This window comes from Rhinatrema bivittatum, chromosome 14 (genome assembly GCF_901001135.1).
Source record: "Rhinatrema bivittatum chromosome 14, aRhiBiv1.1, whole genome shotgun sequence".
Taxonomy (NCBI): Eukaryota; Metazoa; Chordata; class Amphibia; order Gymnophiona; family Rhinatrematidae; genus Rhinatrema; species Rhinatrema bivittatum.
Window position 1 is genome coordinate 4,117,064 of NC_042628.1, and position 12,231 is coordinate 4,129,294.

The 12,231-nt window shown below is 51.6% G+C and overlaps 1 protein-coding gene across 4 annotated transcripts in view; it reads right to left on the minus strand.

Annotated features, from left to right (window-relative positions):
* The window catches only part of LOC115076060, a 98,847-nt gene that overhangs the window by 24,123 nt on the left and 62,493 nt on the right, over positions 1 to 12,231 (minus strand). For all 4 annotated transcript variants that reach the window (XM_029577170.1, XM_029577168.1, XM_029577169.1 and 1 more), the window contains 4 exons: positions 7,365 to 7,502; positions 4,871 to 4,923; positions 3,193 to 3,313; positions 2,633 to 2,712 (listed from right to left, as the gene is read on the minus strand). In XM_029577170.1, the coding sequence (XP_029433030.1) occupies positions 2,633 to 2,712; positions 3,193 to 3,313; positions 4,871 to 4,923; positions 7,365 to 7,502 (392 nt within the window). The remainder of the gene's footprint in view (positions 1 to 2,632; positions 2,713 to 3,192; positions 3,314 to 4,870; positions 4,924 to 7,364; positions 7,503 to 12,231) is intronic.

Below are 12,231 nucleotides of genomic sequence, written 5' to 3' on the forward strand. Positions count from 1 at the left end.
CTTAGTCACTACCCCACTGAGTAACATAACCCCTGTTCCACTGGTGTCAGGCTTAGTCACTACCCCACTGAGTAACATAACCCCCGTCCCACTGGCACCAGGCTTAGGTACTATCCCACTGAGTAACATAACCCCTGTCCCACTGGTGCCAGGCTTAGTCACTACCCCACTGAGTAACATAACCCCCTTCCCACTGGCGCCAGGCTTAGGTACTACCCCACTGAGTAACATAACCCCTGTCCCACTGGCGCCATGCTTAGATACTACCCCACTGAGTAACATAACCCCTGTCCCACTGGCGCCAGGCTTAGTCACTACCCCACTGAGTAACATAACCCTCGTCCCACTGGTGCCAGGCTTAGTCACTACCCCACTGAGTAACATAACCCCTGTCCCACTGATGCCAGGCTTAGGTACTACCCCACTGAGTAACATAACCCCCGTCCCACTGGTGTCAGGCTTAGGTACTACTCCACTGAGTAACATAACCCCCGTCCCACTGGTGTCAGGCTTAGTCACTACCCCACTGAGTACCATAACCCCCTTCCCACTGGTGTCAGGCTTAGGTACTACCCCACTGAGTAACATAACCCCCGTCCCACTGGCACCAGGCTTAGTCACTACCCCACTGAGTAACATAACCCCCATCCCACTGGCACCAGGCTTAGTCACTACCCCACTGAGTAACATAACCCCCTTCCCACTGGTGTCAGGCTTAGTCACTACCCCACTGAGTAACATAACCCCCGTCCCACTGGCACCAGGCTTAGTCACTACCCCACTGAGTAACATAACCCCCTTCCCACTGGTGTCAGGCTTAGTCACTACCCCATTGAGTAACATAACCCCCGTCCCACTGGCACCAGGCTTAGTCACTACCCCACTGAGTAACATAACCCCCGTCCCACTGGCATCAGGCTTAGTCACTACCCCACTAAGTAACATAACCCCCTTCCCACTGGTGTCAGGCTTAGTCACTACCCCACTGAGTAACATAACCCCCTTCCCACTGGTGTCAGGCTTAGGTACTACCCCACTGAGTAACATAACCCCCTTCCCACTGGTGTCAGGCTTAGTCACTACCCCACTGAGTAACATAACCCCATTCCCACTGGTGTCAGGCTTAGGTACTACCCCACTGAGTAACATAACCCCCGTCCCACTGGCACCAGGCTTAGTCACTACCCCACTGAGTAACATAACCCCTGTCCCACTGGCACCAGGCTTAGTCACTACTCCACTGAGTAACATAACCCCTTCCCACTGGTGTCAGGCTTAGTCACTACCCCACTGAGTAACATAACCCCCTTCCCACTGGTGTCAGGCTTAGTCACTACCCCATTGAGTAACATAACCCCCGTCCCACTGGCACCAGGCTTAGTCACTACCCCACTGAGTAACATAACCCCCGTCCCACTGGCACCAGGCTTAGTCACTACCCCACTAAGTAACATAACCCCCGTCCCACTGGCGTCAGGCTTAGGTACTACCCCACTGAGTAACATAACCCCCTTCCCACTGGTGTCAGGCTTAGTTACTACCCCACTGAATAACATAACCCCCGTCCCACTGGTGTCAGGCTTAGGTACTACCCCACTGAGTAACATAACCCCCTTCCCACTGGTGTCAGGCTTAGTCACTACCCCACTGAGTAACATAACCCCCTTCCCACTGGTGTCAGGCTTAGTCACTACCCCACTGAGTAACATAACCCCCTTCCCACTGGTGTCAGGCTTAGTCACTACCCCACTGAGTAACATAACCCCCTTCCCACTGGTGTCAGGCTTAGTCACTACCCCCACTGAGTAACATAACCCCCTTCCCACTGGTGTCAGGCTTAGTCACTACCCCACTGAGTAACATAACCCCCTTCCCACTGGTGTCAGGCTTAGTCACTACCCCACTGAGTAACATAACCCCCTTCCCACTGGTGTCAGGCTTAGGTACTACCCCACTGAGTAACATAACCCCCGTCCCACTGGCACCAGGCTTAGTCACTACCCCACTGAGCAACATAATCCCCGTCCCACTGGCACCAGGCTTAGGTACTACCCCACTGAGTAACATAATCCCCATCCCACTGGCACCAGGCTTAGTCACTACCCCACTGAGTAACATAATCCCCGTCCCACTGGTGTCAGGCTTAAGTACTACCCCACTGAGTAACATAATCCCCATCCCACTGGCACCAGGCTTAGTCACTACCCCACTGAGTAACATAATCCCCGTCCCACTGGTGTCAGGCTTAAGTACTACCCCACTGAGTAACATAACCCCCGTCCCACTGGCACCAGGCTTAGTCACTACCCCACTGAGTAACATAACTCCCTTCCCACTGGTGTCAGGCTTAGGTACTACCCCACTGAGTAACATAACCCCCGTCCCACTGGTGTCAGGCTTAAGTACTACCCCACTGAGTAACATAACCCCCGTCGCACTGGTGCCAGGCTTAGACACTACCCCACTGAGTAACATAACCCCCGTCCCACTGGTGCCAGGCTTAGACACTACCCCACTGGATAATGTAACCCCTGTCTCCCCCTTACATTTCATAAGCAGCTTAATGAATTTAGTCCAATAGCCTCCCTTGATAGAGCGGCAGCAGCAAGTTCTGTCTGCATTGGACACTTACTCATAGAATAGCAGGGCGTCTGCTGGAAGGCCGCTGTAATCAGTTGATTGTTTCTTGTTTAATTTGGCCAAGCAATTTAACTGGAAGAAAGAGAAAGTGGATAACAACAATACAGCAATAACATTTAATGGCAGCAATGCAGCAAGTAATGTACTTAATGCCATATACATTAACCAATAATTGCAGTATCTAATGCAGAAATAAGCATTTATAGGCTAAAAATGACAGAGAACACAGGACAGAGAATACGCGGTGCATGTCAAGGAGAGCTCTCTGCAGCCCTATTTTCATATTCCCGTCTCTTATCGCCTGCACGCCTCCATTCTCTGATACCCCAGAGAGCTTATTCCCCCCAACCCCAGCCATCATCTCTCAGCTTTCCTGATGGACTCCCGCTCACCTTTCACCTCTTCCTGTCCTGCCCCTGACTACCAACCTGGGCCTTTAGACATGGTGGAGCAAGCAGCGATGGGGGAAAAGAGAGACTGGCATGCTAATCCAGTCTGAATCTTGTTTCATGTTACATGGTTTGCATCTTCCTACTCATTCTAAATCCTTACCTGAGAGGCATCCAGGGCAGTCTGTGTACTTTTGATTTTGGAGACCAGCGAATTGAAGTTGGACGCGCTCAGCTGGCTTGCAGAGTTGCACTGGAATCCTTGCAGGACTGAAGCTGAAAAACTGAATTGGATATAGATAGCAGAAATTAAATTCTTCTCTTCGCAAATTAATCTTTGATCAGTTTCACTAACAAAAAAATCTTCAGGCGATGGAACCGTGTTTGCTCAAGGTGATAAATAAAACTACCAGAGAACGTGATCCTAGCAGAATTATTACAGGGTCGGGGTCAGTATCTTCCATCTATCAGTATAAGAAATTCTTGGAAACTGATTACATCAGTTTTAAATGAATTGTCAATAGTCTCTCCAAGTCAGTTTAGAGGAAAATATGAAGCTGATGTGGTCATCAACCCTACTCCCTGTACGCACGCACATATACTAATAGTGAAAACAATTCACCTTCATCCTATGTACACACATGAAAAAGAAACACTCAAAGAACATGTACACATGGCAAAACACAGGCACTCCATATATTTCCATTTCTAAAATATGTCATCAATATTTTGAGATAGTTTGTCTGGCTAAGTTCAGAACTTAAAACATAAGAACATAAGAATTGCCAGAATGGGTCAAGCCCAGTATCCTGTTCCCATCAGTGGCCAATACACACCACTGTTTGGGATCCTGACATTTGTATTGTATTTGTATTTCTTTTATTTATATTTTGCCTTTCAATCACTTCAAAGTAGATCCCATGCTGCTAGTGTCCAGGGATAAGTAGTGGCTTTCCCCACATCTATCTGCTTAATTACGGTTCATGGACGTCTCCTTCAGGAACTGCTCCAAATTTGTTTTAAATCCAGCTATGCTAACTGCCTTTACCAAATCCTACAGCAATGAATTCCAGAGCTCAATTGTGCATTGAGTGAAAAAGAATTTTCTCATTTTGTTTTAAATGTGCTACTTATTAACTTCATGGAGTGTCCCCTGGTTTTTGTATTATTTGAAAGAGTAAATAATTGATTCACATTTACCAGTTCTATTTATTTATTTATTTATTTTTATTTAGGGTTTTTATATACCGACATTCTCGATATATACACATCAAATCAAGTCGGTTTCCATATAACAAAACTGTCGCCGGTAAGGCGTTACATTAAACATGGTAAAGGTAAAGGGAGTACATTAAACAATAGACAAAGTATTGAACAGAGAACGTGCAGCTTGATTTTATAGACCTCTATCATATTTTATAGACCTCTATCATATTTTATAGACCTCTATCATGATTTTATAGACCTCTATCATATCCCCTTAGCCAGACAAACCGCGGGTTTTAAATTTCCATACATTCTGGCCACCTTTGAATTATCCATCTAACTTTTTAGCCAGATAAAAGTTAGTCGATTAAGTTGGAAACTTTCCAAGGGCATTCCAGGATGGAATTAAGTTACCAGAACTTATCTGGCTATGTCTGGCCATGCCAGAGAGCCATTTTAAAGTTAGCTAGATAAGGTTATCTCGCTAACTAGGGCTTTATCTAGTTATATTCAGCACCTAATTAGTAGCGCTCTGCTAAATATCTGTGACATTTTATCTGGTTATCTTTAGCAGTATCCATTGCCTGCTCCTCACACTGCTGATATTGCCCTATAAATTTAAAGACTGCACTTACTCGGTATAGTCTGAGGTGCTAGAGTTCACAAACTTTCCAAACAATGGTGCAGCCTGAGAGAGAGAGGAAAGCACAGTCAGGCACAAGGAGAACTTACTATGCGACATCAACAGGACCCTTTATTTATCAGTACAGAATCACAGCTGGATTTTAACCACTGTCAGTAGCTCAGGTTTTACTTCTCTGAAGTAGGCTATTAAATTTTCATCAAAGACGTTCTTGCTGAAATGGGAAATCTTTCAAGACTTTCTATCAACAGCTTTGATTTCTCAAAGTCGATGCAAACTTTGTAAAATACAGAAGACCATCGAATGTGAAGGTAGCACAATTCCATTATTCAGCACATCACACTGCCCTGTCCGGTTATGGAACAATCTCTGCTTAAAATCAACCTTAGCAGTGGCCAGAATGGTGAGATCTGATTCTGAAGGTGCACCACGATTCCTTTCCCAGATATATTTATGGATGCACTTCTGCATTTCAGATCCGTATTCTATAAGGGTATGAGGTAGATATTCGGTGCCACTTAGCCAGATAAGATCCATCTGAATATTCAGCCACATTCAGCAGCTGCCACGTAGACAAATAACTATTTATCCAGCTTAATAGTTATCTGGCTAAGTGTTGGGTCGGATGAGGCGTCCAGGGTGTGCCTACATATCCAGCTGGCTTACTGGGAGATGCATGAAGCCAGGATAGGGCGCTAACACGCATTAAACAGCAGATATCGCGTACCAGAGCCCTACCATGGCAGGCAATATCATGCAATACAGGAGGTCCCTCTGCTATTACAATGAGCTGCATTGCATGCGATTTGCATGCATGGATTTTGCAAAGCAGTTCATTAATAGGCAGTTCTATGTTAATAATTAATTGTGGCCGCAATAAATTAACATCTGCCTGGGCAACGTTAAATCTATCATTGGAGCCCTAGGTCCCCAGTACGAGGGCCACAACAACAACATAAAAAAGTGTAGCGGGGGTCAAGGCTGACGGCCCCCGCTCAACCCGGGGCTACCACTTGATGTGGCCCCGACATCCAGAAATTTAAAGAATGTTTAAAGCCCCCACCCCTCAACCCTGTCATCAGTAAAGAAATTCTGTCCCCAATTCCCTCTTTCCAAATACACAAAGGCTGTTACTGCCCCCACCCCAATAATAACCCAAACTGGTGCTGGCTTAGTGCCCCCACCCCAATAATAACCCAAACTGGTGGTGGCTTAGTGCCCCCACCCCAATAATAACCCAAACTGGTGGTGGCTTAGTGCCCCCATCCCCTAAATGGATGACAAAAGTCATTGATAGTTAATGGGACTCCCTGACCCCCCCAAACCTCCAAAGGTTGTCAAGGGATCCTGTGGTGGGCTCCGGTCACATCCCTGCCCCACTCATGTGACGAGCACAGTCAGGTCTCTGCCATTCTGAAAAATGGGCCCCACCCAGGCCTGGAGCTAGGGGCGTCCCGGGCCCCATCACAGGATCCTCTACAACTTTTGGGTTTGGGGGGTACCAATGATTTCTGTCGTACATTTAGGGGCTGGGAGTACCATACCCCGACAGTTTTGGGTTACTTTAGGGGTGGGGACAGCGACAGCCTCTGGTCCTGTAAGACTGGGGCCGCCATCGTTCCTAAAGGGCCACACGCCGTGTTGCTTTGTCCCACGGGGTTTTGCTGCAAGACAAAATGCACCATCAAGCCACAATTTTTGGGAGGGGGAGGGTCCCACTGTCGCAGCTTAGAGGGAACCCTCCTGTGATTATACATCGCGGCTTGATGCATCTAGGCCTTGGCCGGATAAATGAGATAAACTCATCCAGGAAACCTCTGGATAGTGGGGTATCTGGAGCGGCGCAGCTGTGCCACGAAACCTCTGGATAGCGGGGTATCTGGAGCGGCGCAGCTGTGCCACGAAACCTCTGGATAGCGGGGTATCTGGAGCGGCGCAGCTGTGCCACGAAACCTCTGGATAGCGGGGTATCTGGAGCGGCGCAGCTGTGCCACGAAACCTCTGGATAGCGGGGTATCTGGAGCGGCGCAGCTGTGCCACGAAACCTCTGGATAGCGGGGTATCTGGAGCGGCGCAGCTGTGCCACGAAACCTCTGGATAGCGGGGTATCTGGAGCGGCGCAGCTGTGCCATGAAACCTCTGGATAGCGGGGTATCTGGAGCGGCGCAGCTGTGCCACGAAACCTCTGGATAGCGGGGTATCTGGAGCGGCGCAGCTGTGCCACGAAACCTCTGGATAGCGGGGTATCTGTAGCAGCGCAGCTGTGCCACCGAATGTCCCAGGTAAGTTACTGGATATGTTTATGCAGCTAACTTTCTCAGCCGGACCCCTACGTGTCTACGAAATAGTCTGGCACGAGCTAAAGGAGAATCCCTGTCAGCACCCAAGCACCAAAAGGACTGGGAGCAGCCAGAGTGGAACGAGAGAGGCCACGGGCAATCCGCAGCCCCTCACGATGCCCCTTGCTAGGGTGAGATGAGTTTTACCTGGTCTTTGCTCCACTGTTTCTTGCTCATGCTCTTTATATCAGGAAGATTAATTCCGGAGAGAAGCAGGGAATTGGGAATTGCACTCGCTAGGCTGTCGGGCACTTTATTTATAAAGTCTGTGGTATTTGAACACACCTGGAAAATCAAAATGCAGCACATGTAAGCTCACAGCGCAGAGAAAAAGGTCTTTCCTTCAAACGATAAAACATTCATGAGTGAGACATCGTAATCCATTTACATTATGCTGTGTACCAGTGCCCAGGACTCAAAATCATAGGAGTTCAAATTGCCCTTTTAATGGACTTACAGCAGTGCTGGGGCAAGGGGACACCCTAAGCGAATCCCCTCCCCCATTGAGTTACCAGCAGCAGCTCCAGCACTCTCCTAGCGGTGGCAGCTCTGGCACCGCGCAGTACTCCCCCTCCTCCATCCAGCGCAGCAGAGGTCGGGGGCGTCTCTTTCACAATGCACAAGATCGGCGTGAGGAAGCACTGCTGCTAGCCTGCGAGGTTTGAGGGAGTGGTAGAAGGATGGGGAGCTTCGGCACGGCTCCCACTGCACCACTTTCTGGTTCCTTCTTCAGCTGACAGGGCCTGGGGTGCCCACCAGTCATGCTGCTCTGTCCCTCGTCACCTCTCTTTCCTCTGTCTTCAGCTGACAGGGCCTGGGGTGCCCACCAGTCATGCTGCTCTGTCCCTCGTCACCTCTCTTTCCTCTCTCTTCAGCTGACAGGACCTGGGGTGCCCACCAGTCATGCTGCTCTGTCCCTCGTCACCTCTCTTTCCTCTCTCTTCAGCTGACAGGACCTGGGGGTGCCCACCAGTCATGCTGCTCTGTCCCTCGTCACCTCTCTTTCCTCTCTCTTCAGCTGACAGGACCTGGGGTGCCCACCAGTCATGCTGCTCTGTCCCTCGTCACCTCTCTTTCCTCTCTCTTCAGCTGACAGGACCTGGGGTGCCCACCAGTCATGCTGCTCTGTCCCTCGTCACCTCTCTTTCCTCTCTCTTCAGCTGACAGGACCTGGGGTGCCCACCAGTCATGCTGCTCTGTCCCTCGTCACCTCTCTTTCCTCTCTCTTCAGCTGACAGGACCTGGGGTGCCCACCAGTCACGCTGCTCTGTCCCTCGTCACCTCTCTTTCCTCTCTCTTCAGCTGACAGGACCTGGGGTGCCCACCAGTCACGCTGCTCTGTCCCTCGTCACCTCTCTTTCCTCTCTCTTCAGCTGACAGGACCTGGGGTGCCCACCAGTCATGCTGCTCTGTCCCTCGTCACCTCTCTTTCCTCTCTCTTCAGCTGACAGGACCTGGGGTGCCCACCAGTCACGCTGCTCTGTCCCTCGTCACCTCTCTTTCCTCTCTCTTCAGCTGACAGGACCTGGGGTGCCCACCAGTCATGCTGCTCTGTCCCTCGTCACCTCTCTTTCCTCTCTCTTCAGCTGACAGGACCTGGGGTGCCCACCAGTCATGCTGCTCTGTCCCTCCTCACCTCTCTTTCCTCTCTCTTCAGCTGACAGGACCTGGGGGTGCCCACCAGTCATGCTGCTCTGTCCCTCGTCACCTCTCTTTCCTCTCTCTTCAGCTGACAGGACCTGGGGTGCCCACCAGTCATGCTGCTCTGTCCCTCCTCACCTCTCTTTCCTCTCTCTTCAGCTGACAGGACCTGGGGGTGCCCACCAGTCACGCTGCTCTGTCCCTCGTCACCTCTCTTTCCTCTCTCTTCAGCTGACAGGACCTGGGGTGCCCACCAGTCATGCTGCTCTGTCCCTCGTCACCTCTCTTTCCTCTCTCTTCAGCTGACAGGACCTGGGGTGCCCACCAGTCATGCTGCTCTGTCCCTCGTCACCTCTCTTTCCTCTCTCTTCAGCTGACAGGACCTGGGGGTGCCCACCAGTCATGCTGCTCTGTCCCTCGTCACCTCTCTCTTCAGCTGACAGGACCTGGGGTGCCCACCAGTCATGCTGCTCTGTCCCTCGTCACCTCTCTTTCCTCTCTCTTCAGCTGACAGGACCTGGGGTGCCCACCAGTCATGCTGCTCTGTCCCTCGTCACCTCTCTCTTCAGCTGACAGGACCTGGGGTGCCCACCAGTCACGCTGCTCTGTCCCTCCTCACCTCTCTTTCCTCTCTCTTCAGCTGACAGGACCTGGGGGTGCCCACCAGTCATGCTGCTCTGTCCCTCGTCACCTCTCTCTTCAGCTGACAGGACCTGGGGTGCCCACCAGTCATGCTGCTCTGTCCCTCCTCACCTCTCTTTCCTCTCTCTTCAGCTGACAGGACCTGGGGGTGCCCACCAGTCATGCTGCTCTGTCCCTCGTCACCTCTCTTTCCTCTCTCTTCAGCTGACAGGACCTGGGGCGCCCACCAGTCATGCTGCTCTGTCCCTCGTCACCTCTCTTTCCTCTCTCTTCAGCTGACAGGACCTGGGGTGCCCACCAGTCATGCTGCTCTGTCCCTCGTCACCTCTCTTTCCTCTCTCTTCAGCTGACAGGACCTGGGGGTGCCCACCAGTCATGCTGCTCTGTCCCTCGTCACCTCTCTTTCCTCTCTCTTCAGCTGACAGGGCCTGGGGTGCCCACCAGTCATGCTGCTCTGTCCCTCGTCACCTCTCTTTCCTCTCTCTTCAGCTGACAGGGCCTGGGGTGCCCACCAGTCATGCTGCTCTGTCCCTCGTCACCTCTCTTTCCTCTCTCTTCAGCTGACAGGACCTGGGGTGCCCACCAGTCATGCTGCTCTGTCCCTCGTCACCTCTCTTTCCTCTCTCTTCAGCTGACAGGACCTGGGGTGCCCACCAGTCATGCTGCTCTGTCCCTCGTCACCTCTCTTTCCTCTCTCTTCAGCTGACAGGGCCTGGGGTGCCCACCAGTCATGCTGCTCTGTCCCTCGTCACCTCTCTTTCCTCTCTCTTCAGCTGACAGGACCTGGGGTGCCCACCAGTCATGCTGCTCTGTCCCTCGTCACCTCTCTTTCCTCTCTCTTCAGCTGACAGGACCTGGGGTGCCCACCAGTCATGCTGCTCTGTCCCTCGTCACCTCTCTTTCCTCTCTCTTCAGCTGACAGGACCTGGGGTGCCCACCAGTCATGCTGCTCTGTCCCTCGTCACCTCTCTTTCCTCTCTCTTCAGCTGACAGGACCTGGGGTGCCCACCAGTCATGCTGCTCTGTCCCTCCTCACCTCTCTTTCCTCTCTCTTCAGCTGACAGGACCTGGGGTGCCCACCAGTCATGCTGCTCTGTCCCTCGTCACCTCTCTTTCCTCTCTCTTCAGCTGACAGGACCTGGGGGTGCCCACCAGTCACGCTGCTCTGTCCCTCGTCACCTCTCTTTCCTCTCTCTTCAGCTGACAGGACCTGGGGTGCCCACCAGTCACGCTGCTCTGTCCCTCGTCACCTCTCTTTCCTCTCTCTTCAGCTGACAGGACCTGGGGTGCCCACCAGTCATGCTGCTCTGTCCCTCGTCACCTCTCTTTCCTCTCTCTTCAGCTGACAGGACCTGGGGTGCCCACCAGTCATGCTGCTCTGTCCCTCGTCACCTCTCTTTCCTCTCTCTTCAGCTGACAGGACCTGGGGTGCCCACCAGTCATGCTGCTCTGTCCCTCGTCACCTCTCTTTCCTCTCTCTTCAGCTGACAGGACCTGGGGGTGCCCACCAGTCATGCTGCTCTGTCCCTCGTCACCTCTCTTTCCTCTCTCTTCAGCTGACAGGACCTGGGGTGCCCACCAGTCATGCTGCTCTGTCCCTCGTCACCTCTCTTTCCTCTCTCTTCAGCTGACAGGACCTGGGGCGCCCACCAGTCACGCTGCTCTGTCCCTCGTCACCTCTCTTTCCTCTCTCTTCAGCTGACAGGACCTGGGGGTGCCCACCAGTCATGCTGCTCTGTCCCTCGTCACCTCTCTTTCCTCTCTCTTCAGCTGACAGGACCTGGGGGTGCCCACCAGTCATGCTGCTCTGTCCCTCGTCACCTCTCTTTCCTCTCTCTTCAGCTGACAGGACCTGGGGTGCCCACCAGTCATGCTGCTCTGTCCCTCGTCACCTCTCTTTCCTCTCTCTTCAGCTGACAGGACCTGGGGTGCCCACCAGTCATGCTGCTCTGTCCCTCGTCACCTCTCTTTCCTCTCTCTTCAGCTGACAGGACCTGGGGTGCCCACCAGTCATGCTGCTCTGTCCCTCGTCACCTCTCTTTCCTCTCTCTTCAGCTGACAGGACCTGGGGTGCCCACCAGTCATGCTGCTCTGTCCCTCGTCACCTCTCTTTCCTCTCTCTTCAGCTGACAGGACCTGGGGTGCCCACCAGTCATGCCGGTCCGCCCCATGACACCCGCTCATCTTCTGCTGGCTGAGCTCTGGCAATGGGGAGCTCTTGCTGTTCTCCCTTCAGTTTTGGTGCTTTAGGAATTGCCTAATGGTAAGGCTGGCCCTGGACACCAAGATCCCCTTGAAGTGTCTGAAGCCAGCTAGGGAGGAATGAGTGGAACTCTTGCAATGGGAAGAAGGAGAGAATTGCGACAGGATCCCTACAGTGTAGAAGGCACTGATCTACAGTCAAGCCTGTCTAATCTAGATCTTGTGGTAGAAACTAAGGCATCTATTTTTCCAAGGGATAATCACCAGTCATAGCAATACAGTTTGAATTAATTTACTCATCACTAAATAAACAATCCCATTATTGCAATTCTAAACTGCATGGAAAATTTGGGGATGGGAAAATTTGTTTTTTCAGAACTCCAAGACTGGCTTCAATTATCACTTTCTCCTGCATTTCCAGGTAAGGGAAATGATTTTATTTCCAGGTAAGGGAAATGAATTGTAAATGATCTGTTATTGTTATAGTTAACGAGTTATCTTCTGCTATTGGCTTCTCTCCTCCACAGTT